Source organism: Tamandua tetradactyla, chromosome 10 (assembly GCF_023851605.1).
Source record: "Tamandua tetradactyla isolate mTamTet1 chromosome 10, mTamTet1.pri, whole genome shotgun sequence".
NCBI lineage: Eukaryota > Metazoa > Chordata > Mammalia > Pilosa > Myrmecophagidae > Tamandua > Tamandua tetradactyla.
The window spans coordinates 16,456,063-16,483,040 of record NC_135336.1 but is presented as its reverse complement, the minus strand read 5'-3'; the positions used below and the strand labels follow the sequence as shown (position 1 = coordinate 16,483,040).

The 26,978-nt window shown below is 53.5% G+C and overlaps 1 protein-coding gene across 1 annotated transcript; it reads right to left on the bottom strand.

The window, feature by feature from the left end:
• MELTF (melanotransferrin) lies at positions 1-25,064 on the bottom strand. The gene is made up of 16 exons (XM_077117552.1): positions 24,925-25,064; positions 22,945-23,099; positions 21,583-21,682; positions 19,363-19,545; positions 18,033-18,189; positions 16,064-16,131; positions 11,492-11,679; positions 9,594-9,774; positions 9,077-9,228; positions 7,007-7,103; positions 5,613-5,807; positions 4,633-4,789; positions 4,482-4,549; positions 2,661-2,848; positions 664-862; positions 1-151 (listed from the first exon to the last, which is right to left on the bottom strand). The coding sequence occupies exons 1-16, from the start codon at positions 24,971-24,973 to the stop codon at positions 69-71; spliced, it is 2,220 nt and encodes a 739-aa protein (XP_076973667.1). The 5' UTR covers positions 24,974-25,064; the 3' UTR covers positions 1-68.
• Between the last annotated feature and the right edge of the window lie 1,914 nt (positions 25,065-26,978).

Below are 26,978 nucleotides of genomic sequence, written 5' to 3'. Positions count from 1 at the left end.
TATAGAGATTTCTGAGTAGGTTTCCATTCCAAGGGTAGGGGGAGGGTGCGGCTTGCCCAGAACTGCTTTCAGAGGGCGGGTGGGAGGAGGCCGGTGGTGAGGGCCAGCGGCAGCAGCGACAGCAGCAGGGGGCCCCTGGGGGCGGTGACCGCTGAGGATTGAACAATTAAACACAAGTGGTTAAGGTCTGGTGCACCCACAGCTGCCTCTGTGGCCCACGGGGACTCGGGACAGATTTGGTGGATTGTATTTCTCTGCACTAAGCCTACCCCAGGCTCCATCTTTCTACCCTCTTTAAAAAGTGTTTCTTCCTCTTGGGTTTTTTTTTCTTTTACATATTCCTTCCTTTAAAGTACACACAACATGCATATTTATGTAGTTGCCTCAAATCTTCTTTGGGCTATAGTTGCCAACATTTATATTAATTACCTAGGTCAGTCTGGGTGACAAGGAAAGTGTTTCTGTCTATAACTGTCTGCAGCCTCCCTGTGTAAGCCCTCCTGGGGCACTGCAGCTTGATTGTAGAATGGGGGCCCCTGCCCTGCATTACCAGCGGGCCGTCTGGTTAACTCGGTTTTCTGGTGAGGACTCTGAACGAGGATGCCAGGGAACTGTATGGGTGTGGTGGGAAGCGGCCCCTCCCATCTGGGGGGGAGGTCCTACCTGCCCCCGAGCACTGCTGGGACAACATCCCTTCCAGAGACGCCACGTAGTTGAGGCCCAGCCAGTCGCGGTAGGTGGACTTCTCCCCCACCGGCACCAAGCGGACGGCGGCGTCCTTAAAAAGGAGGTCTTGGCCATGATAAGCAGAGGAGTCGAACATTCTGAATCCATTCTTATTGTGGTCATCTCCAAACAGGTCCTGGGAGCAACACACACACACCTGCCTTTCAGCTGGGCTCAGAAATGGCCCAGGGACCACTTGCTGTGTAGCCAGGGACCAAAGAGCAAGTAAATCCAGGGTGCCAGGATTCTGATTTAAAAATCATAAAGCCTGACAACTGATAGACTCCTATCATCCAAGGAGATTCGGGGAAACGTATGACAATGGACACCATCTGAAGATATCACTCAGAAACATCACCCCAGGAGCAGTTGGGTCTTGGATGCACAACAGAAGCGTGAGATTTACAAGATGAAAGACTCAGAACTGAGGGACCAAGGGGATGGGACTGTGGAATGCTTGGCTAGATCTGAAAGACCTGCTCGGCATTTCCCAATCTTTTCTACAGTGCTTTGTTACTCTACCTATGGGTACCTTTCCCACAAACCAAAACAGTGGTACCGAGAGCTTTTCGCTCTATCACCAGTAACAAGTCTATTCGCTAGTTACGTCTATTATTTATAAATGAGTTGAATAAGCCTTTGCTAACCCACCCTCCTAGCATCCTAGAGTCTACTGCTACCCCCTTCCCTGATGAAACTGCCTGGATTGAATGGCTATAGCCCTAAAAGAGCTACTAAAGAGACAAAAAGTAGTATGAGAAATTATAGATACATAAATTATAGGACATCTGGAGAACATGGATAAATGCCCATGTTCAGCATTTAAATATAGATCTAGGAGAAAGAAGGAAGAAACTGGCTATCCATTTTTTTAGAGGAACTCGTGGGGGCTCTCAAAAATGTGATGAAAGCTGTTGCCCTTCTTCCCCCAAAATGCACACTTACCTGGGCTTTTTTCCCCCAAGTTACTTCAAATGGTTTAAGGACTCCCCTCCCTGCTACCCAGAACCCGAGGTAAAGAACTCCTGGGATAGAAGGATTCTATGGGGAAAGTGGGAAGAGTGTCCATCATTTCAAAGTTTAGGGACAGGCCTGGAGAGCCACTGCTGGTGGCAGTGCGGAGGGCAAGATCAGCCTAATCAGTGGGGGCTTGAGGGGTGGGGGCAGGTTAGGGACCAGAGTTCCATTGTCACAAAGCCTAGGTCCAAATTCTAATCCTGGTAGTGGAGAAGGTGATGAGTTAAGATCAAACTCTAGATGACATGTGAAAGGGCAGCCAACAGTTTTGGAGTGTCAGAGGGAGATATGAGTCAAAGGTGACCCCTGAGGGAGTGTGAGGAATGGAAGGATGGAGTTGCTATGAACTAAAATGGGAAAGACTGAGGGAGGAACAGGAGTTCAACTGTGGACCTGTTTGGTTTCAGATGCTTCTTAGAAATACAAATGGAAATGGCAAGTAGGCAGTTAGACATACAAACCTGGAGTTGAAGGAAGAGGCTAACATAGAAGACATAAATTTAGAAGTCATCTGCAGTAGGTGATATTTAAGAACATGAGACGGGATAAGATCAATAAGGGCATAAGAGGACTTAAGATGAACCCTGGGGCCCTCCAGCATTTACAGGCCAGGGAGGTGAGGAGAAAATCCCGAAGGAAACAGAAGGAGAAGCCAGAGATGTAGGAGGAAAGTAGGCAGGTACGGGGACCTGGGAGTTCGGGGTAGGGGGAGTGCTCCAGGGTCAGGGAGTGGTCAGCTATGTCCAATGTTGCTGGGAGGACTGAGAAATGGCCCCTGGATCTGGCAACATGGAGTCACTGTGATCCTGACAAAGGCAGTTTCCAGGGCCTGCCCGGAGAAGTGTCCATCCTTAAGAGAGACAGAAGGAGAGAGATTGGTGACTCAAGTAGTGATAACTCTTAGGAGTTCTGCTTACCTGGGCCTTGTCCAGCAGTCCATAAATGGTAAAGATGTTGGTGTCGGGCCTGACCATGACCGCATGGGGTGGCAGCTGGGCCAGGCTGCAGTCTGCGAACTGGGACACCTCAGCCCGGGCGCCGTTGGGGCATAGCAGCTCAAAGTCCTCCGACCTGAGCTTAGCAGCCCAGGGGTCGGGGTTGTGGCCTGTGGGAACAGAGGAGAGAGACTGCTGGACAAGGCCCAGGTGGATCCTCACATCTTTCATTGAGAGGGGGTGGCTCTATCTGGCCAGCTCCCAGCTCTCTCCATTCTCTACCTGCTCTATTGTCAGGGTGAGAGAACCCAGTTGCACTAATAGTATTAGCTGGAGCTACTGTTAGCGAAGAGTAGGGAGTCCTTACTACGGGACAGGCTCATCACAAGCACTGCTTGATCCTCACTGCAGTATTGCAAGACTCTGAGCTCCATTTCACAGGAGAGAAAACTGAGGCTCAAAACCACTACCAGGCAGGAAGCCCAACTGTAGGTTACAACGTAGGGGTGAGGTGGTTGAGTTCATCTCCTAAAGGCTGAAGTTCACAAACTGGAGAGTGCATAGCATCACCTGTGAGATGCCGCTTCAAGGGCCCTACTTGCAAAGAACATCATTCAGGACATCTGGAAGAGAGTCTAGATATCGGCATTTTAAACAAGCTTGCTAGTGATATTGAAGTAAATGGGTGGTCTGAGGGCATCCTGAGAAATCACATTATTCACTTAGCATCTACCCCTCAAAAGGGAAATGAGTAGAACTGGGAGGTGGGCCAAGACGCCGAGACTTCACTGCAGGTGAACAGCCTGTGGGGCTCTCCAGCCCTCCCTTCTGACCCCACCTCAGGACCACACAGTGGACACATCTGGGCTCACAGGCTCTGCAAGACCCCAGGGCCCCCTCCTGCTTAGGGGATGCTCCCCAGTGTCCTGCTTGGCGGGAGGCTGTCCAGGGGAGAGCAGATGTGGCCACAGGGAGGGCTCAGGTCCCTGCTCCTGGGAGACTTTTGAAATATTTACTAATGTTTTTTCTATGCAAACTTAGTCACCCCCTCTCCAATGCCCTCTTCGCCACAGCTCAGCCTTTCTGGGCTGAGCCTCAAGGAATAGATGTGTTAGGACAGAGTATGAGGCCTCCAGCCCTGGGGACTCCAAAGCCTGGCCTATGGGTGGGGCCCACCGAATGTGCAAATAATAGACATTGGAGGGAAACAACCTCCTGTCACCAAAATGGATAAAAATTCCCTGAAGAGGGAAACCAGGAGGGAGGGGGAGAAGTGAGGCACGCCAAGGAGCCCTGTACTCTTGTGGGACCCCAGGTCATGCAGGGGTCTGGGGTTCCTGTAGCTGAGAGTTCCTGGCTCCTTTTCCTGGGTGGAGCCCAGGATGGTGACTCTGGGGGTGCCCTGCTTGCTGGCTTGGGCGCTACAGTGATCTCCCTGTGTGGCAGTGACCTGAGCTTGCTGATGGGAACTGATGACCCCATGGATGAGAAGCCCTGCCACCCCTGCCCCTTGGCACTTCATAAATACCTCCAGATAGGGGTCTCTCCAAATTGACCAAGATGGAGCTTCTACCACTTTAATGGAATGCAGGCTTGGAGTACAGACCTGTCAGGACCCGCCCACTATTGCGCACCTGGTCTGTTCTTACCACAGAGGCCCTTGGGAGTGCTCAGGCTGCCCAAGGGACACGAGCCTCTTGATCCAGCCTCTCCCAGCTGCCATGGTGCCCCCAATCCCAGGGATCGTGTTGGGGGTTGGGGAACAGCCCCCCCAGCGGTGGGAGCCTGCCCCGCCCCCCGTACCGTTCGTGTTGTCAAAGACCGTCGTGTGCTTGAGGAAGGCGACGTCCCCCGCACCCTCGGCCAGGCACCTGCCGAGCGAATGGACAAGCGGGTGTTCACAAGAGGGGTCGGGGGCTCTGCCCGGCCTCAGCCCCCCGGGGCCGGCTCGCACCTGAAGGCGCCGCTGTAGCCGTAGTACCTCTCCTGGCTGCTGCCCACACACTTGCTGCGGCCCTGCTCGTCGCCCACGCACAGCTCGCACAGCGAGGACGGGTAGTCCCTGGGGTTGTTGACCGGCACGCAGCTGGCGTTGAAGAACTCGCTCACCGCTGGGCGGAAGGGAAAGCGCCGCGTCGAGGGCCCCGAGGCGGGAAGGGCGGGGCAGGCGGAGACGGGGGAGGGTCGCCCAATTCCCTCCCCCACCTGCTGCACCAGTTCAAGGGGGAAGGGGAAGGCACAGTCGTCTCCCTCAGGGGCGGGAGGCACACCACCTCACGAGCTCTTCTGTCCCAATCAGGGCAACTGCTCCGCTGGCTCAGCCCGTGGGCTTGGCCGCGTGGTGAGGACTAAAACCCTTTTCTCTGAGGGGCCCGTCAGGACAGGGGTGTGTGCCCAGCCAGCTGAAGGATCTCACAGCGTCCTACTGCCTTCCTTTCCCCACGAATGCCACAGGGTTTAGCACACGGCAGGGGCCTCCGGGTGCCCCGGGCACACGGTGGGGGCCGGCAAACGTTCCTGCTCCTGCCCCCAGACCCCGACTCGGCGCGCGTACAGGAAGGGCCCCCTGCAGAGGCCCGGGGCTGCTGCGGCAGGACTGGAAGGAGGCACAGCCGGGCCCGCGGCTCCGGCGCACACCCGCCCCTGCCCACTGAGCCAGCTGCTGCCGCGGACGGGGGTGGGGGGAGGGCAGGCCGGCTCTGCGTAAGTGGGTGGGGGACAAAGAACTGCCAAACAGACACCCGTGACTGTAGCAGAGGCCGCCAAGAATGTTTTCCACCCCTTTCCCAGAGCAAGGGGCAAGTCAAGGAGGAAAGGGAAATCTCCCCTCTGGGACTGCTGGGTCTGGAGTTCTACAGGAAGAGGACCCCAGACCCTCAGAGCTGGCCGCCGGTCCCCAGCCCACCCCAGAAGAGAGTCCTTGGGGAGTGGCACCTGTGAGGATGTCACAGTGCTTGGGCCGGAGGAAGCCCCTCCAGATGAGGGCGCCCACGGGGATGTCCCAGCCCGCGGGGCTGCCGAGGCTCGAGTGGCAGGAGCGCTTGCCCCACAGCTCGTCCAGGGTGAAGGCGTAGGAGCTGTTCCGCTTCACCACGGCCACCGCGAAGTACGAGTTGCTCCTGTCCTCCGCTGTGGGGAGAGGAGCCTCATCTGTGCTTTCCTGGCCTCAGAGAGGGGCAAGGGCCAGGGGCGAATCCCATCGGGCGCTTCCCCTTGAAGCCCACTTCCCTCCTGTCCCAGGCTCTGCCGCAGCCGCCCCTCTCCCCGCCGGGTCTCCCCGCTTCACCCTGCCCGGCCCCCCAGCGCCGAGAAGCAGCTCTGCCGCCCCGTTTCTCCAGGCTTGTCTCCCTACAGCGGTTCTCACAACTAAGGGATTTTCTTTCCTTCACCCCCTAAAGAACAGCAGGTTTCAGGGCTGCTTAGGAGCCGGCCCCTGGGCTGCGAGGACAGTGGATGCTCTGAGCGCTCAGCCTGGCTCCTCTCCGTTCAACAGTGAGGTGGTACTTACACTCAGGTGGCATTTTTCTCACTTCCTGGGAGGAAAGTGTTAAGGCCCACAGAAACATTTTCCCTGAGCCTAGACATTTTTCACATCCAGGTGGAGGGGATCAAAGCCCTCCCTTCCATGGGCTGCCCTCGTCAGGGTGGCAGAGGCGGAGGGGCCCCTCTAATCCAGGGATCAGCAGACCAGGCGGCCCGGCCCAGCCAGCTATTGGTTTTTATATTTTAAAATGGTTGCACACTATGTGATGTTATTAAGAATTACTGATTGTACATGTAGAATGGAATGATTTCTAATTGTTTTGTTAATTCTTTTTTTAATTAATAAAAAAATGCATGGGAAACACTGTACTTTCTGCATGCTTTTTCTATAAAACTATAACTACTTGAATAAAAAATGAAAAAATGAAGGTAAAAAAAAAATGGTTGCACAGAAAAAAAAGGAAGAATTTATAGAAAGTTTGCTGATCCTGCTAATTGAATAGATGGGAAAACTGAGGCCTGGAGCAGGAGGGCCTTGCCTGGTGACAGAGCAGTGAGCTCACCTGGGTTCTGTGGCCGTACCTCCATCCTATCCCTGAGAATGGGGCCTCTCCCCTCCCTGCCCCTCCCACTCCTCCTACTCTCTCCCCACCTCCCCTCCCTGCTCCTCCACCTTCTGTCTGGGGTCCTTGGGGAGGTTTCACAGCCATGGCCTTGTGGAGCCAGCTGCTGACCCAAGGAGCAGGCTGGAGCTTTTGGAAGCGGGCTGGGGGCAGGGGGAGACCCTTTCTCTATATATCTCAGCCCCTCCCAGCTGCGGCCAAGCACCGGGCGCCTGCACTCACGGGCATAGTACTCCCCAGCTGCTGGAACCAGGCCATAGGTCTTCCCCGCCATGTAAATGTCCTCGCCCTTCAGGGACACAGCGTCGATTTCACCAGCCTGAGGGGAATAGAGAGAGTGACCTGGCTGGTGTGGGCCCTGGATAGCTCTGGACCTCAGGACCCTGCGGAGGTGCCAGAGCCTGGTCTCTCAGAGATTTGGGGCCTCTGGCTCTCCTGGGGGACCTTGGCAGGGAACACCCCGTCCTGCCCCGTCTTCCCCTTGTGAGGTGCATAGGCAGGAGGGTGTGTGAGTGCTTGGGGTGGAGGAGAGGGCAAGCAGAGGGCTGGATCCAACCAACTCCTGTCCCCTGGGTTTCTCCTTCAGTCTTCCAGCCTTGGTTTAGTGAGCATTTCCTGTGTGCCAGGCCTTGTTCTGAGCAAAACAGCACAGTCCCTGGCCTCACACGTGGCGTGGGGGGCCCCACTGGCTTGCCTCCTCTCCTTGGCATACTGCATTGTATCCCAGCACCTGGCCAAGGGCTGGCCCACAGGGGAGGGCAATACAATTCACATTTGAACAGATGGATGAACTAGGTCTTAAGAGGTGGCAGGGTCTCAGGGCCTGCTGGCGAGGCTGTAGAGCTGAGGGATACACCTTCCCTGCTGGCACATTCTGAAGCCCCTGCCCAGGGGCCTCAGACCCTGCAGAGGAGTTGGCTGGAAATCAGCCCCAGGATGAGCCCTTCAGGCTCAGAGGCAGGAAGTTAAGAGGGTGGGTAACAGGCAACAGTACTGATGCTTCGAGCCTGGAGGGGGCACCGCCAGGCCCCCTGGTCTCCACCTCCCCAGCGCCCACCCCACACTGTTATATCTGGGAGGACACATGGACTCTGGATTCACAGCCCAGGGTTCCCTTCCCTGAGCCACTGTGGCTGAGCAAGCATTGGGGCCCTCTCTGAGGGCCTTGGGAGCTGGAGTTGAGGGTCTTTGAGTCTCTTGCTGGGATTCTGAGAAACCGCCGAAGTTTGCTGCTTGCCCCCAGCCCCTGGGCAGCCCCTTTGCCCTCTGCGCGTCTGACAAGAGGAGGGCCCTGCCCGAGGGGCGTGGAGACGCCCTCCCCCCAGCACTGCTCCTGCCCCCAACACAGGACAGCCTACAGGCGCTAGGAGATAGACCCCTTACCCTCACATCTCCTCTCCCTCAGTTCCCACAGAGGGTCCTCCTGCCCCGTGTCAGCTCTGCAGACAAACAACTCCCATCACCCCCTGGGGAAAGTGATGCCCACACCACGCCCCTCCACGCCCCCACCCCTGACTGAGCACGTGACTTCCTCAGCCGCCCTCGGGCCCAATTTCTACATCTGAAAATGGCAAAAATAATCATCAATGAGAAAGTCCAGGTAACAGGCTTCCCCGGGCGTTCAGTGCACGGGAGGTGCGAGCTATCACGGGATCGTCCCGGTCCCGACGCTGCTGCCCATTTACTCCTGCCCGGGCCCTTCTCCCAGACCACGGCCGGGCGCTCTCTCCTGGGGGCTGGGGCAGGCCTGTGCTGGGGCTGCCCCGTTGAGGGGTCCCAGCCATCCGCTCTGCTGCCTCGCTCTTAGAAAACAGGGCGGCTGTGTCCAGGACCCCGTGGCGGATGGGCCTGGGCGCCTGTGACCGTGGGGGGCCCTGGGGCCTCGTCTGCAGCATCGCAAAATAATCATAAAATAGACTAGGGTGGAACACAGAGTAGAAGGCCAGCCTACATTGCTCCCGGTAAGGGTAAGTATCGTTTTGTGAAAGGTTTTGGGGTACTAGATTCTGGTGTAAAATCTATTTCCAACTGAGTGTCGTTGCCAGAGAAGTTTAAAAGCAGATGATCCAAGCCAAGCCTCCTCCTGGTGCACAAGGGGAAACTGAGACTCAGAAAGGGGAAGGGATTTGCCCAAGGCCACAGGGCCAGTCTTGTGCCCTTCTGCTCAGGGAGGGGTTGTCCCTGGGGTCTCCGGCCCCGCCCTGGGGCAGCCTCTTCCTCTGTGGGGTGGTCCCGGGAAAACCCCTCGGGCCCAGGCCCCCTCCCACCTGGTGCACTGTGCCCCTCTCCTACCTGAATCTGCTCCATGCAGTGCTGCGGGGACTCGGCCGACACACACTGGATCTCGGGCTTGAGCCTCTGCCGGCTGTAGGCCACAGCCATGTCCCCACACTTCTGGATCTCGGGTGTGGACAGCACGCACCAGCGCAGGTAGTGGGGCAGCCCTGTTGGGTGAGGAGGGGTCATCCACCTGGCCGGTCGTGGGCCGTGGGGAAGAGCCTGGAGTCAGACCAAGGGCAGTCCTGGCTCTTCTCCTTGTTAGCTGTGTGGCTGCGGTGGGTTACTGAACCATTTGCTCCCATTTCCCCATACAGAAAGAGCACGGCTGTGGGGTATCTAACTGACAGACCCGGACGGCTCGGTCCTAGCCCCTGGGGCAGCTGGGCACAGCAGGCCGTGCGACTCTAGAGATGCTTCCTCCCCCCGCCGTGGGCGGCCGGGCTGTGCATCACCCCAGAGCTTCCAAAAAGCCCACCATGCCCGGGGTCAGGCTGGGCTGGAGCCGGGGGAGAAGAGACAGCAGACTTACGGTTGGGGTCACAGAGGAGACCCTGCATGGCGTGCAAGTACTCGTGGCCCAGCCATGCCTCATAGGTCTGCGTGGCAATGGGCACCAGCTCCGAGGTGCTGTCTTTGAAAAGCAGGTTCTTTTGGCCGTAGGCCTCAGAGCTGAACATCTGGAAGCTGCTGCCCTCATGGCTGAACCGACGCTGTGTGTCAAGGGGATGGGGGTGGGGGCTGGTGAGGGGCTTTGGGGGGGCCACCCAACCCCCGCCACCTCTTCCTCCCGAGTTCAGACATCACCCCCTTCTTCCTGTGACCTCACGCCAGGTGTCCACCAAGACCAGGTGAGCCCCTACCTCCGTGGAGCCTCCCCTCACCCACCTTCTCCCCTCTCCCCAGTTCTGGGTGTCCACTCAGTGCATTCTCCTTGTCACACTCAGCTGTTTGTCCACTGACTTAGGGTCTGGGTGTGGGTGGCATTGAGGACAAACAATAGGATGTGGGTGGGTCCAAAGAAGATGGATCCTAAGGACAGAAGCCTTCTAGGGCAGCACAGGAGCCCCAAGGGAGAGCTGAGGAGCTGGCCAGGTGCAGAGCCCAGCTCTAACCCCTCTCAGGCTGGGCCCTGGCTGTGTGCCTTGTCTCGGAGCCAGGCTTGTGCCCTCAGCCCCTGGGGCTCTCCTCACCCGGTCCCTGGCTCCTGACCTCTTGTTCTCTGGATCAGGAAAGGTCAAATGGAGGGGGTGGGGTGGGGTGTCTTGAATTCTACCGGCTCTGCCAGTTCTCTAAGATCAAATTTTCATGATGTAGCTTCACTTTGGTAGTAATACTTTAAAAATCTGGAACATAAGCACATTCTGGATCTTGCAGATGACTGTGCCATAACTGGTGCCACCAAACAGCCCTGATGCCTGCATGTGGGTTGCTGTCTGCGACTGTGCCCGTGCCAGCCGGCTCTCATTTAATTGTCCCAGGCTATTGAGGAGAGTCGTGCACGACAGGCTCCCCCAGTGCAGCCCACACCCGCCACAGGCCCAGCACTAATCGAGATTTGGCTAAAATCCAAGCAGGGGAAGAGGGCGCTTCCCGGGAGGCACTGCCTGGGCCCACTGCTGGCCCCGCAGCCAAGCCACTGAGCCCCCGGAGACTCGACTTTTAGTTTAGAAAGAAACACACTATTATTATCTGCTAACAGGTAGGAGATCACGCACAGGGTCTGGCTTGTAAATGGCTCTTTTGATAGTTATTATCACATGGTGGTATGGACGGGGCAAAACTAAACGTTGGCGCCCCAGCAGACAGAAAGTTACTCCTGTGCTGTAATGAGCGATGTCACCACATCATTCACCACATTTAATTAATGGCATAGTCTGAAACTTCGGTTTGGTCATTTTGTTCATTTGCTAATATGATCTGGTTTGGGTTTTATTTTTATGTTTTGTATGCTGTATAGTGGGTGGGGGGGTCACATTTCATTCTCTTTCAATGTGACTATCCTGTTATTACAGCCCCATTTGTTGAAAAAAAAACTGGGGGCTGGGGAGTGCAGGGTTAGGAATCGAACCCAGGTCTCCTGCATGGCAGGTGAGAATTCTACCACTGCCCTACCCTTGCAGCCCCTTAGTCTGGGTTTTATGAGACACACAAGTACAGGAGGTTCCTATGAGGTGCCTGAGTTGCGGGGTCTCCCGCCTCCGGCCCCCTGGCTGGCCCTCTTCTCTGCCAGCCGGTGAGGCAGGTCACCCCTTCACACACAGGCCCCGGCTCCTGGCTGAGGTCTGCCCAGGGCAGGTCCCTGGCTCCTGCCCCCCCTGGTCTGGCTGGCCCAGCCCCAGGATGCTTTGGCCTTGAGTGGCCGCCCCAGTGAGGGACGAGAGGGTCCAGGAGCACCCAGGGACCAGACGTGGGGTACTCCGTACTCACCTGGCCTTCGTTGAGCAGCCGGAAGATGAGGCCCCCGTCCATGTCGGCCCTGACCACCACGGCGTGAGCAGGCACGCGGGCCAGGTGGCACTGCCGCCACTCGGTGACGGCGGTACGGCTGCCATCCCGGCACAGTAGCTCAAAGTCCCGTGACAGCAGCGCCTGGCCCCACGAGGGCAGGGTCCTGCCTGGGAAGACAGGAAGCCCATCCTGAGCCGAAGCCCATCCCGGGAGGGCCTTGGGAAGGCCCAGGAGACGGAGCCTTGGGGCGCAGACCCAGGGGTGAGAGCAGGACTCAGGACAAGAAGAGCTGGCGTCTCCCCCTCCAAGACCCGGTCCCTCTGCAGACTGTGCCTATTTACTTATATTTTCTACCTCTCACCAATTTCTGTTAATAAAACGGGCTTGGCTCTTTTAAGGGTGGCATTATTTATTTTAATGCTTAATAGAAATCATCACAAAGCCATCTAGGTCTGCAATTTCCTTTGTGTGGAGGTTTTGGTTATTTCATTTTTGTTCACTCCATAAAGATGTATTCAGTCTTTTCTAGTTCACCTTTTGTAAGTTTTGGTAATTTGTGAATTTCAAGGAAACTGCACATTTCTTCTACATTTTTTAATTGGCATAAACTTATTCCTAGTTTCCTCTTATTTTTCTTTTGAGTCTTTAAAAATCTGTAGTTTTATACTCTCTTTCATTCCTGATAATATTGGAAACTGGCCATTATCTCGTTTGCCCTATTCTGACTCTTCTTTCCTACTCAGACTTCAGTGACACATACTCTGGGTTACTTGAAATTATCCCAAGGATCTTAATTGATTTTTTCACCCATCTTCTAAACTCTTTCTTCTGTTTTGGGTTGGATGTTTGACATTCTGTTGACACGGACTCAAATTCACTGACTCCATTTCTGTGCCCAGCCCTCTGATAAACTCATCAAGTCAATTCCTCATGCTTTATATCATGTATTTTTTATTCCTAGCAATCCCATTTAGTTCTTTTCTAGTTTCTATAGTTTCCAATTCTCTGCTGTAGTTCCCCACATGCATATTTATGTTTCAACCTTTTCCTTCTAGAATACTTAACAAATTTCTCATAGCTATTCTTTTAAACATCACAATAGACTTTTTTGTGAAAAATAACATATATTCAAAAGAGCAATAAATTTCAAAGCACCGCATCACAATTAGTTGTAGAACATATTTCAGAGTTCAGCATGGTTTACAATTCCACAACTTTAGGTTTTTACTTCTAGATGCTCTAAAGTACTGGAGACTAAAAGAAAGGTCAGTTTAGTGATTCAGCATTGAAATTCAGTTGTTAAATCTTGTCTTCACTGTATACGTCCACCATCACTTTTGATCTTTTCATCCCTCTTTTTAGGGGTGTTTGGGCTATGGCAATTCTAAATTTTTCATATTGGAATGATCTGTCACTAATATAGTTAGGGAAATGGAACTATCTGATGTTCTGGAGAGGCTGGGCTAGGTGTCAGAACTTATCTGGACCAGGGATCCATCTGGAGGTTGTAGGTTTCTGGAAAGTTACTCTAGTGTCTGGAACCCTTGTGCAATCTTATATATTGCCCTAGGTGTTCTTTAGGATTGTCTGGAATGGTCCTGGTTGGGGGTTGGCAGGTTTCTCATAGCTACTTGAAAGTCCCTTTCTGATAATTCCAACATCAGGACCATCAAGTCTGTTTTATTGACTATTTCCTGCCTCAAGATATGCCTTTTTCTTCTTCTTCTTTTTTGTGTGTCATAATGTTTGACTGTATGTCAGTTATTGAGTATTAAAAGCAAAACAAGACTCTAGAATATTAAATAAACATTATTTACCAGAAAAAAAGTAAAAAAAATGGACTTGAGGCATCTGACAATAATACAACACATATGAACAAGATTATTTATCAAAGAAAGAGTAAGAGAATAAGAGAAGCTTAGGATGAAAGAGATAAATGTACCAGGAACCTAGGATGAGTTCACTGCTGCCGCTGGGTACTAAATTTGGCACTGAGCAGAGGGCAGGGGGCAGGAATCAGAAGGCCATGGTGAAAGCAAACCCTGACAGAATCCTCCAGAACCACGGTTCAGAGAGGAAAGGGCAATTGCCCAAAGCTTGCTTCACACCCAACTATTAATATGTTGGTATATTCCCTTCCAGACTTTTTTTCTAAGCATATACATTTTTAACATGGTTAAGGAAATCCTTGATCAGCAATTCTGCATCTGCTTTTCTTTCACTTAACCATTATATGGTATTTTATTTTCCTAGGTTATTAGCAACATTTCATGAAATTCATATATTTCTTAACAGAAAGCAAGCTTTATTTGATACTGTGACTGTCGATACCAAATGGGAATATTGAAAAGACTAAGAATAAAGAACTATAACTGAACCATGCAATAAAATGAGCCACAGATGGTCCTACATAATATTTTTAAAAATTTTAAATTTAAAAATGAGGGGGGAAATCTCTCTTAGGAAATAGGAGGGGAAAATATTATTCATGGGATCTTGAAAATTGTTCACTCCAAAGCTATTTAAAAATAAAATGCCAAAACGAAGAGAGCTACAGTTAGGAAAACTCCATAAAGGTCATTTTTAATGGCTGCACAATGGTTTATAGCACTCAACAATTACTAAGTGCATTTCTTCCCCTCTCCCCCAACTCTTCTCTATTTTTAAACTACTGCAAAACCTTTGTTTGTACAGAACTCTGGATTATCATTGGGCCTTCTCCTGAGACAAATGCATCATTTAGGAATTTTGATCAGCTAGGGACAATTAAAGTCATATTGCTTTAATATTTTAGACATTTATGTCAATTCTACTCTTTCACACTTATCAATCTTCTTGCATAAAAACACTCTTTTAGAAATTTCCTTAGATTACCATCAAAGCTTTAAAAAAATGTAGCTCAATACCTCCCTACTCTTCCTCTTCCTTCCAAATTCTCCTTTGTTTGAATTATCTTGGGGCCTCAGTTAGGGCAGCCCATCTTTATAAGATTGCCCCACTCTGATCTCAAGTCCTACATGTTTCATTCTGTTTTAGACAAATTTTTCCATCGTTTTCTGAAATCTGGTTCATGTTTGCTTTCATGAAAGTCAGACCTTTTGACTTAAAGGCAATGTGTAATTATAATTATAACAACGGACGATGATTTTTTAAAAGAACAGTGCCCAGATGTCCTGGAATGGGCAAAACTATTGAGACAAAAGTCTGATGGGTGGTTGACGAAATGGAGGTGGGGGAGGAGCTGACTGCAAAGGGGATAGGAGCACTGGGGAATTTTAGGGTAACAAGCAACAAGTCTGTTACCCCAAAATTGATTGTGGTGGTGGCTATACAACAGTATGTTTTTTGGCAAATCACAAAGAATTATACTTCAAAAAGAGTGTATTTTGTTGTATGTAAATTAAACCTATATACTTAAAAAGTAATCATAATTAGACAAATCCAACTTCAGGAACATTCTACAAAATTACTGGCCTGTACAAAGCCAATGCCATAAAGAAGAAATATTGAATAAAGAAGTAAAGACTAAAAGTGACATAACAACTAAATACCACCATGGGTGATCATAGATTAGATCCTGGGCCTGAAAAAAATTGCTCTAAAGGACAGAATTGGGACAATTAGTGAATTTGGAATGTGGACTGTAGATTAGATAAGAGCACAGTATCAGTGTTACCTTTCCTGCATTTGATAACTGTAGCCTGGCTAAGTACATCTCCTTGATCTTAGGAAAAACATCCTAAAGGATTCACGAGGTATGAGGTGGGCCCATGTGTCACAAATGTTTCAGTGAACAAACCTCATGCACGTGCTTAAAGAAGGATGAGTCAAATGTGGCAAAATGCTAAAAACTGGTGAATCTGGGTAAAGGATATATGGGAGTTCTTTGAGCTTGCAACTTTACGAAAGCTCAATTATTTAAAACTTAAAAAAAAAACCACATCAAAAATGACAATGAGGGTGGGCCATGCTGGGTTCAGCAGGCAGAGTTCTCACCTGCCATGTCAGAGACCCGGGTTCGATTCCCAGTTCCTGCCCATGCAAAAACCAAGCAAACAAACAAACAAACAAAAATGACAACAATATATCAATCGATGTAGCACCAAATGGGGCAGGCTGCCATCTTTCTGGGCTGGTTTTAATAGGTAAGACCTTATCAAGGGATTAGGGATGGCTTTTTCAAGTAAGAGGAGAAAAGTGTCAGAAGGGGCTACAGGTGAAATCTAGTGGAGAGGTTTACAAACTTTTTTTTTTACAAGCAGAACTCAGTCTTCAAGTGGAGTTAGGCACAGAACCTAATACCACGGACGAAGCTGAGCAGAGCACAGACCTCCTTCCTCTGCAGAGCAACGTGAGCTAATCCACTGGTGGGACCCACCACTTCAGTGCTAAGGTTCAGAGCATGAGGCGCTTGTCTGAGTCACCCAGAAAATTCTGTTCCCACTCCTGGCCCCTGTCATCTGAGACCCGCCTCATCCAACCCCAACCTTTCCATCACAGATGATCTCTTCCTGGGACCTGGCATCTGGCCCAGCCTCCCTCCCCACTCACCGTCAGTGTTCTCCAGCACTGTGCTGTGCTTCACAAAGGCCACGTCCCCGGCCCCTTCGGCCAGGCACCTGTGGGGGGGAAGGAGAAGCCAGCAAGTGTGGGGATGGGAAGTGGCTGCTGTGCTCTCAGGGAATGGGGGACTGGCTGTCCCGGAGCCCCTGGGCCCTGCCCTCCTGGTCTCTGTGTAAAGAGACCTCTGGAGGTCTGCCCAGGACTAAAGGGTCATGACGGGTAAGGAAAGCTTGAGTCTCGAGTCATGCAGAGTTCCCTGGCTTTTTGGCTGCAGGGCTTGCTCTGCCAAATTGTGTACCCTTTCTAGCATTGAGTGCCCATCTGCAAAATGGGGATGACAGAGCAGCTTTCCGTAGGGCTGCTGAGAGGATGAGAGCTCCTTTCTAGATTCTTTGTCATCCTGTACAGCCGAATTCAGGGCCCATAGGAGCAGGCAAGATGATTCTGTCCTGAGGCAGGGGATTGGACTAGAAGAGCTTTTCATGCCATACCAAAAAAAGCCTGAGTGGAAGACACCACAATTTTCATGCATTTATTATAGATCACTGCCCACTGGGGGAGGAAGGTCAGGGCTGTGCTGGGCAAAGAAGCTCCCGGGTCCCCATAGCTGGCAAGTAAGCAGGATTGGTGAGGGAGGGACATCGCCAGGAAAATGCTGAGTCCCTGAGCAAGGCTGCTGGCAAGGAAATGGCAGATGTCTGACAACACTTAGGGGTGGGTGGGCAAGGGTCTCCCACTTGAGGTGTGAGCTGGTTTGAAAGGATGATGTGCCCTAGAAAAGCCATGTTTTCATCCTGATCCATTTTGTGGAGGCAGCTGTTTCTTTTACTCCCTATTCAGTATTATAGGCTGGAAACTTGATTAGATTATCTCCATGGAGCTGTGACACACCCAACTGTAGGTATTAACCTTTGATTAGAGGGAGATGTGACTCCACCTATTCCAGGTGGGGCTTGATTACTTTACTGGAATCCTTGAAAAGAGGAAGCATTTTGGAAAGAGCCACAACAGAGCCACGAGAACCATGAGAGTCCTCGCAGCCAGATACCTTTGGAGATGAAGAAAGAAGATGCCCTCTGGGGGAGCTTCATGAAACAAGAAGCCTGAAGAGAAAGCTAGCAGATGTTGCCATGTTCACCATGTGCCTTTCCAGTTGAGAGAGAAATCCTGAATGTCATTGGGCTTTCTTGAGTGAAGGTAACCTCTTGTTGGTGTCTCAATTTGAACATTTCTATAGACTTGCTTCAATTTGGACAATTTCATGGCCTTACATGTGTAAATGTGCAACTTAATAAACTCCCCTGTTAAAAAGCCGTTCCGTTTCTGGTAGATTGCATTCCGGCAGCTAGCAACCTCGAAACTAAGGGCTTTCTTCTCTCTCTGTGCTGAAAACTGCATTTACCAGCAGGTGTCCCCTCTTTGGAGGCCAGGGTGGTTAAAGGGGCTCTGGAGACTTCAGTCCTGCTCCCCACTGGGTGTCTCCTCATTTATGGTCTGATGAGATTGGACCACAAGCAGCTAAAGACTGTCTTTGGCTCCTTGGCGGCTTGTTTAAAGTGCCAGCCTGAACCAGGAGCAGAGACAGCCCGCCCTGGGTGTCAGGCCTCTGGGGGACCCCACCGCCCTCCCCCACCCCTGCCACCCTCCCTGATGGACTGAGACACCAGAATGAGGACATGGTAGTGGGGAAAGGGCTCTCTCTTCCATTTTCTTGTCTCCGAGCCCTCTTCTCTCTAAATATGCGGCACTTGTTGATTTTATGAGCAAATCCAGTCCAGTATATTGCCATCAGATTTTTAAAATTAACCAATGAACATGAACCATATAAAGGGGCTTTGACAAGACACAGCTGAGAGGCCCTTCCCCTCCACTCCTTGACTACCTCTTGGTGCAAAGGTGTTTCCAGCTCCGTGGCCCCAGCGCCTCCCCCGACTCGGCCCTCCCCAGGCCCCCTCACCTGAAGGCCCCGCTGTAGTCGTAATATCTCTCCATGGGGCTCTTGTCACAAACGCCCTCCCCTGAGCCGTCGCCCCGGCAGAGGCGGCAGAGGGACTCCGAGTAACCGGTCTCTCCCGCCCCGGGGACACAGCTGCCCCCAAAGTAGTCGCTGACCGCTGTGGAGAAGAGGCCGAGAGAGGCGGTCAGCACTGTCGCTCAGAGCCCTGCCCAGTCCCCAGGGAGGCCGGCTGGGGTCAGGAGGGCCCGGGCTTTGTGGGGCCGGGCTGGACTCTGCTGAGAATTGTTTCCCCTTCATCAGAGGAAACCGGGGAACTGGATGGGTCAGCAAGTCCCAAACTGGTGCACACAAGTAGCAATGGGGTCCAGGAGTGAGTGGGTGCTGTTAATATAAAAATGCCTCAGGGGAATAAAACCTTTCCCCATAGATGGCCACATGGGAAAACTAATTACTATCATGGTTTTCATTTCAAAATCAGTTATGTTTGTAACTGCCCTGTAAGTTTGAAAGCGTTTCAGAATAAAAAGTAAAAAAAGTGTGATTAGTAAAAGTGAGAACTAAATGATGACTTAGAATCATTAATTTGATAGATGCACATCTCAAAATAATGCGGGCAGGGAGGGGAAGACAAGAAGGGGCCCTGGTGGTGAAGACGCAGGGATCTGCTACCTGCACAGCTTCAGGGCCTCTGCCCAGGCCGTGCCCCCACCCCAGGCCCCAGCCAGCAGCCTCAGGAACCCCCCTCACGCTGCTTCATTCTCAGCAACCCCTCTGCTTGGGTTCACCCCGTTTCCACAGGGAGCGCAGCTTGCCTCCTGACCCCCACCTGCTGTCTGCAGCACTGCAAACCAGTCAGTCAGGGGACAGTCTGGTGTCTACTAGCCACTGTGAGTGCGAGTCAGCAGTTTGTTTGGGTCCTGAAGAAAATCGTTTCTGACCCTGTAAAGCTGTGCACGAGATTGGGAGCAGTGACCTATCATAGGTGAAGTGTGCGAGCCTCCTCCCATGAGGTGTGGGACACCGCGGTGAGTGAGAATCGTGTACCCTGGAGGGGCCCGTCAGCCACAGACTCCAATGGTGGCAACCCAGAGCGAACCAGCACCAGAGAGAATGAGGCGGTGATGCCACTGCTACACATCAGGGAAGCCTCCCTGGAGGAGGGGGCCTCACTGTACCTTACGGGGGGTGCAAGACGCAGGTGAGTCCAGAGGGAGGGGGTCCTAGGCGAAGGGAAGAGCACACGCAGGGGTAAGGAGCGGGGAAAACCAGAGCCGTGGGCAGGGCCGGGTGCACCCCGGGAAGCCTCCCCCACCGGCCCAGGGGCCCTCACCTTTGAGCACGTCGCAGCCCATCACGGAGAGGTGGCCACTCTCCACCAGGTAGCCCACGGGCACATTCCAGCCCACTGTCCGGTTAATGCCCGTGTGGCAGGACTTCGTGCCTCTCAGGTTGTTGATTGTCAAGTGGGAGCTTCTCTTGACCACAGCCACGGCATAATAGGAGGTGCCAACATCTGGAAGGAGGGTGGGGAGAGGTGTGAGAGGTGGCAGGGAGAAGCCACGAGAGTGGCGGTGGCCCGGCCCAGGACAGGTTATGGGAGAAGGGTCTGTGTGTGCATGTGCGTGTGCATGGGTGTACACGTGTGTGTGTGCATGGGTATACACATGTGTATGTGTGTGCATGTGCGTGTGCATAGGTGTACACCTGTGCATGTGCATGGGTGTACACGTGTGTGTGCATGAGTATACACGTGTGCGTGTGTGCATAGGTGTACACATGTGTGCATGTGCATGGGTGTACACATATGTATGTGTGTGTGTGGTGTTCTAGGTACTGAGAGAGCAAGTGCGTGCTTGACATCCTGAGATTAAGTTAATTTATTAATGCATTTCCCCTTTGTCCTTTGCAAGCCGGCTGGCACTTAGCTGGATCCACAACTAAGCCCCTGGGGAGCTTTGCAGCTGGACAGAAAGCAGAAGGCGGCTGTGAGGGTTTTGCTTTCTAAAAACCGAGGTGCTTAGGAAAACTTAGGAGGTTTGTGGGGCTGGTGTGGTTCTTTATGGCAAGCATGGGTGAGAGGAGCAGGAGGGGAACACAGGGCAGGGACTACACCTTAGATCAGAAGTGATTTTCCAGGGCTAATGGAAGAGGAAGAAGTAGAGAGAGAGAAAAAAAGAGAGAGAGAAAGAAAGAGAGAGAGAGAGAGAATGGAATCTGTGGTCCCAAATCACTCAAGACCCTGAAGGGCTGTAGGGCATATGGCCTTGCAAAAGATTCCCCCAGGTCAAGTGTGGCCCAGAGGGGGCCATTCAGACAAGACAAACATGACTCATCTATGGAGAATAATGAACCCCTCAGGGATACCCATGCTGAGAAAGCAGCCGAGTTTCAGCAAATCAAGCCAGTGTCATTTCTTGCACACCAAATTTGGCCCCTGCCCATCTGATCAGTTTTGTCGGGTCCCGTCCTGACTCACTACCATGTACTTTTAGTTCTTTGAACATACTGGAGACCCTTATCCTTGGAACACGCTTTCCCTGTTCTTTGCACAGCTAATTTTTCTTTTCCTTGAGACCGCCACTTAAATGTCACCTCCTCCGTGAAACCCTCCTATCGGCTCTATTTTGGAAGGTCTCTCCACCTTTTTATTTCTCTCCCATGGCCCTTCCTTCATTTTCTTCATTGCACTTACCACATTTGTAACCCTGTTTTTATGAGTCTGATTACTGTCTGGCTCCTGCTCTTTGAGGGCAGCAAGGGTCTCTGGTTCTCCGCCTGCCCATGACCAGCATGCCATCAGTGCTCAATGAACGCACAGAATTAACTGAAGAGGAAGAGCTGTGCTTGGGGCCCATGAGCCAGGGCTGTTCTGGCCTTTGAGTGGAAAGCCTGGCTGGTTTGCAAGGCTGGACTGTGGCCTGGCCTGTCACTCAGTCTCATCTGACAATCATTATTTTGACAAGTAACCACCAAGCCTTCTCCAAGCGAGTGCCTGTGCTGGATACTGCAGGGGACAAGCAGCGAGGACCTAGTCCCTCCTCAGAAGACTCGCTACAGTGATGGAGAAAGAAAACAAGACAGAAGGGAACAGAGCCGCTGCCCCTGGGCGAGGGTTACCACAGTTTGGGGGTGCCCGCTGCAGATGGGGCACTGAGCTGGATGTGACTGATGCCTCATTCACCACAGACACATCCGGCTCCATGCCTGACACCACCCAAGGCACGGCAGCCCCTCAGGGAGGGCTCAGGGGGGCTGCTGGGCTCCCCACAAGGAGGAACAGGCTTCGGACAGTGGTCTGTCTCTGGCAGGCCTCCCCCCCCCCCCCCCCGCCAGAGGGGTTCCAGAGAGACATATGTGGAGCCTCAGAGGGTTCACCTGGCCTGGGACCCCAGGACTGCTCTGTGGATGGGGCTCCTGACCAGCCAGGAGCAGCAGGGTCGGACCCAGAGAGGACAGACTGGGGAGCTGACCTCTGGGCAGGGAGGACGGAAGCCCCACCCCTCCCGTCTCCTCCCGTCTCCTCCCGCCCCCTACCCCCCTGCCCTCTCACCTTGGTCATATACCTCGCCCACCACAGGCTTCAGGCCATGCTCCTTCCCCGCCTCATAAAGGGCTCCTCCATCCAGAGTGATGGCGTCAGCCTCCCGGGCCTGCGGGGAAACGTGTGGGCCAGCCCTGCCCTGCCAGCCCACCTGGCCGGCCCAGGGAGGAGCTCGGGGCACCCACTCATGTGCCCAGACCCCTTGAAAAGCCCTGGACAGCTGCACTGGTCCCATTCATCTGGCCAAGGGCCCCCCCTCGGACTCAGCCCTGATTCCCAAGAGGCCTGCAGGGCCCAGGGCCCCTTGGCCAGGCCCAGGAGGGCAGTGCTGCTCGGCCAAGGACAGGCCTCGTTTTCTGATTGTGTAATTAAAAAAAAATTATTTATTTTATAGGACTTAGTAAGACATAAACATAGTTTTTTTTTTCACCCCAAATCAGATAATACAGAATTAGGGGTGCACGGGTGGTTCAGTGGTAGAATGCTCACCTTCCACGTGGGAGACCTGGGTTCGATTCTTGGATCATGAATGCAACCCACCCCTCCCACCAAAAAAAAAATCAGAACAGGTAATACAGAAAGGTATGTAGTGAAAAATGAGCGACTCTCATGCTCTCAGTTTCGCATCCCCCAGGATCCAGAAATCGCTACTAATTAACAGGCTTTTTTTTGGGGGGGGGGGAGGTTCTCTCTAAAAGAATCCATGACAACCGAAGCCCATAAAGCTCTCCTTTAATTGTTTCCCCCTTTTTTTACTTTTAAACACAAATGGTCGGCAGTGTGTATCAGTGTGTCTTGGGGCCCATGGTTTCTGCCGTGCCGCCTATGAGACTGTGACGGGATTAGGTGTGAGCTGAAAGGAAAGCCCCGGTGTCCCTGTCCGGCGCAGGGGCTCCTCTCCACACCTCGGCCGCCGGGGAGGGGGCCTCTGCAGACCCTCCCTGACAGTTCAGCCGCCCGCTGGCCACTCAGATCGGCTCCCTCCATCGCACCCCACCCCACCCAGGACCACGGGCCCTGCTCCTCCCTCCTCAGAAACCGCACAGGCCCTGACTTGGAAAACTCCAGTGTGGAGTGAATAACCGCCAGGGGCCACTGAGGGGTCAGCACGGCCTGGGCTCCCCCGAGCAGGCGCCTTGTGGGAGGAAAACTGTGGCCCGCAGACACCTTGCCCCACGGCGCCCGCCCGTCCGAGCTGCGCCGGCCTGGGGCCTCCCCCTACCTGGCCCGGGGCCCTTCAGGAAACAAGCCCGCCCTTGTTGCCCGGAAACTCCGGAGATCCGGCCGCCCTTCCCCGTGAATGCGGCTGTTGTGCGCTCCCGCCTGAGTCAGAGCCCTCCTGTCTGGGCGGCTGGATGGGTGAGGACTCACTGTGATGAGCTGGACGCAGTGGTCGGCCGAGGTGCCCTGCACGCAGACGAGGGAGGGCTGGATGCCTGCTTCCTGGAAGGCCTTGCTCATGTCGCTGCATTTCTGCTGCTCCGGGTCCGAGGTGGTGCACCACCGCACCTCCGCGCCGCCGTGCGCTGCGGGCAGGGTCGGTGAGGGCCAGCTCCCCAGCCCACGGCTGCCGCCGGAGATGTGCTCCAGCAGCTCCGTGTGATCCCGTCAGCACGGATTGCCAGACCTCTTCAAGAGCTATGACATCCCCGGGAGGCACCCAGGCACAGAGAGATGCCATAGGGACAGAGGAGGGCCTGGAGTCATGGTCCCAGCGTGCCTGGACTCAGCATGCTGGACCAGGGACAGAGCTGGCCCTTTCCAGAGGTGGGGGTGGGGTGGGTATCTTCTGGCATAGGAGCTAGGCTCCCCCAGCCCTCCCTGCTTGCCTGAGGTGCAAAGAGCACTGGCTGGGGAGTCCTGGCTCTTCAATCCATTGGCTGTGTGACTTGGCAAGCTCCTTTCCTCCCTGGGCCTCTCTAACCTGAGGGCACAGGGTGGGCTTCCCTTGCTCAGCAATATCCCTGGGTCTTCCTTAGGGACCAAGACAGGGTCCGGCTGCCTTTGTGGGGCCTTGCACCATCTGTGTTATGCCAGACCCACCCTCAGCGGGCACAGCACCTGGCCACTGCCAAGGGAGAGTGGTCCCTACAGAGGGGAGGCTGAGGAGTCAGCAGGCTAAGCCCAAGTTCCTGCTTCCTCAGCTGGTGGCTTGGAGCAATGTACTTGGCCTCTCTGAGACTGTGTCTCCATCTGAGAAGCATCTGAGAAAAGTTGCTTTCTGTGCTGTTGGAGGCAAACCTCTGTAGAGTCCAAGGCACACGGATCTTTGGTGGACTTTCACTTCTGCCCCTCCTCCTGGTTGGGACCTTTTGGGTCCCATGATCTGTCCAGGTCAGAGTCCCATAGGACGCCCAGTCCCGGGCGCCCAGAGGAGGAGGCTTCATAGTGCCCTGAGGACTGAGGACCCAAGCTCCTCCACCACTTATGGGTCCTGCCCCTGCCAGGGATTGCCAAGGAGGCCTGTGCTTCTGGGAAACACAGGCTCCCACAGGGGCAGCTTTGGTCCATTTCCTGCCCCACAGGTCACCCTCCCATGGCAGCCTGCGCTCCTCACCCCTGCCAAAACGGTCAAGACTCCAGGTTCCTCCACAGCCTGTCCTCCTGCTACTCTCCTCCCCACCTATTCCCCTCAAATACCGCACCACGGCAGGTTGCCAACTTCGGGGCTCCCACCATGGCATGGGAGGTCACCCTCTACGGTCACTGCTGAGATCCCTGCAAGCGGTTCCCTGCGGCCCCGCCTCACGTCCCGGGCCCGGGCCCGGACTCCCCTGGGAGGGGGGCGGAGCTGAGTCCCCCAAGCCCAGGCCCGCATCACCAGAATGACCTGGATAGCCCCTTCCCCTAAATCCCTCCGAATCCTTTCCTGTAACTCTGCGAACCTAGCCGCCCCCCTCCCCGGCGCGGACTCGGGAGAAGTGGAGCTGCTCTGGCCCCCACACCTTTTCCCCGCCTCACGTCTGCCAAGAGGGTCCACGCGCTGGAACCTCCTGCAGGGGTCAGGACCACTCTAAGGCTCTCCCCACCACGCCTCTGCCCACACCTCTATCCACTACGCTTCTCAGCTTGCGGCATTAGAATCTCCTGTTTTGTTAAGGCCCGCTCAGTGCCGCCTCCTCCACGAAGCCCTCCGGACCGCATCCACAAATTCTCCCTCCTAGACATTCCTGGCAGTCGGGTCAGCGTTAATTCACTTCACTGTACTCACTAGACCTCGCGCTTCGCCACCCCCTTCCCGTGTCCGGGTGACGTAGGTTCAGGACACACTTTCCAGTCCCCGAAATCCTGCCTGGGTCCCCTGGTTCCCTATTCCAGCGCTCTGTTCCCGCCCGGACGGCGGCTCCTCACCGGTGCGCAGAGCCAGGAAGAGCCACAGAGCCGCGCTCGGGCCCCACATGGCGCGGTCTAGGGCTAGTTGCGGGTTGGGTCCGAGTCCGGGTCTGAGTGGGTCAGCGGCAGCCAAGGCTTTCTCCTTCTTCCTCCCTCACACTGGCCCACAGCTACTTAAGTGCGGCCCGGGCGTGCCCGGGAGATGTCCACGCCCCTAGGACGCACCCCACCTCCAGATCGGACACCTGGGTGGACCAGGATGAACTTGGCCTTCGCTCTGGCGCCCCCTGCTGGAACCTCTGCCGGCGTGGGGGGCCGGGTCCAGCCACAGGGCGCGCTGTAGATCTCGGACTCTCCCAGCCCTGGACACACTCAGCTGTACCCGAGAGTCAGAGACCTGCTCTGCCGGGCCTGATTTCCCCAGCTCTTGGTCCTTTCAGCTGGAGACCACTCACGGCTGTTCCGGGGCTCTTTGCCCTCAACAATCCAGTCTGCATTTCAGGGCATCCTTTCTTCCTTCTATCTAACTGGAGAGAGGAAAGCTCAGATTTGGGAGGAGGAAAAGCTCAGAATCCCAGAGTAGGGACTGGCAGGAAGCTCAAAGGCTGTCCAATTCATTCACCAGCTTCCATTCAAACACATATAGCACAAAAATCTAGGGAAACAGGCATCCCAGTTAGATATGGCCTGGCTGGGTAGAAGCTGGCAGTAGGAGCGAGTTCACAGTCAAGGCAACTGACTTTCCTTGGGTTTAGAGAGGGAAAATGACTTTCCCAGGGTCACACATTTAGTCTAGTTCCAAGACAGAAACTAGAACTCAGGCCTGGGGCAGAGCTGGCTCCTTCCATCAGACTTTGGAAAATTAGAAGAGGACGAAAGAGGGGGAAGAGGAGGAAGCAAGGAAGAAAAGGACAAAGAGGGAGAGGAGAGAGGAAAGGGAGTGTGAAGGTGAGGGAGGAAAGGAGGGAGGTCTATTTTTCTAGGCCGGTGGTTCTAGGAGTGTGGTCCCTGGAACAGCAGCTTCACCTGGGAACTTATTAGAAATGCAAATTCTGGGGCGCTACCTCAGACCCAGTGAATCAGAAGCTATCTGGGGACAGAAGCTTTTTTAGAGTCAGCAATCTGTGTGTTTGACTCTGATGCATTATAAAATTTGAGAACCACTGTTCGAGGCAGACCAGAAGTGCGGGTTTCCCTTTATGTTGAGGTAGGGCATGGGGAATGGACTACATAGACTGTTAATCATTTGCCTCCATTTATATCTCACCTTTTCTCATCATCTGAGTATCCAGAAATGAGATCCTCTCTCTATGCCAAGAATAGAGGATACTTATAATGAGAATGGAGTGAGAGAGAAAACACCACTGGGTCTGAGTTTGTCAGTCCCTGAGCCTGCTCTGCTCTCTAGGGAAGAAAGCCCTGGCTCTTTCAGCTGGGCCATGAAGCTGCTGCTTATCACACATGGACAAGATCAGTGGAAATCATATGAGTGGGGCTTCAGGACACCTGAACTCAACTCTCTTGCTATCGCTCACTCATTGTATGACCTTGGGTAAGTTATTTCTCCTATTTGGGCTTCAGTTTCCCCATGTCTAAAAGGTAGGTCACTGTGGCTCTGAAATGTTCTTCTTTCCCCAGCTCTGGGAACTGCTGGGCAGGGAGACTCTGAGGGGGTGTGTGTGTGGTGGAAGCTGTTTCTCTATCTCCATCTGGGTCCATCGAGTGGAGGACACTTCTTCCTGATTTGCACAAAGCTGCCATCTGGACCGGCAGGTGGCCCTGCTATCCCAGGAGGATGGAATAAACAGCAGTGTCCTTAGCAAACCTCACCCTTCTGACCAAGAGGATGGAAAGGCTCATTTTGGCAGATGCCAGAGCAGCTAGAAGGTTATTGGCAGTATCTGTGTTGATTGACTTTATTCCTTTGGGAGGACTCCAGGTGACTGATAGGGGGCGTCAGAACAGCCACAGCCTAAGAGTTCAGGTGACCTCCTTCATAGTGAGGCCCTTTCCCTTAACTCTGGGTTCATTCCCCAACTGTGGCTCATCAATTAATGTGCTGCTTTTGGGTT

What these genes read in the sequence shown, in the direction of transcription:
- MELTF (XM_077117552.1), bottom strand. Translation starts at nt 24,973, where the DNA reads ATGTGGGGCCCGAGCGCGGCTCTGTGGCTCTTCCTGGCTCTGCGCACC. An exon ending in GGGCTGCGACGTGCTCAAAG is followed by an intron (nt 18,190 to 19,362) that starts GTGAGGGCCCCT and finishes TCTTCTCCACAG; the next exon opens with CGGTCAGCGACTACTTTGGG. An exon ending in CCAGCAGTGCTCGGGGGCAG is followed by an intron (nt 152 to 663) that starts GTAGGACCTCCC and finishes TTCAATCCTCAG; the next exon opens with CGGTCACCGCCCCCAGGGGC.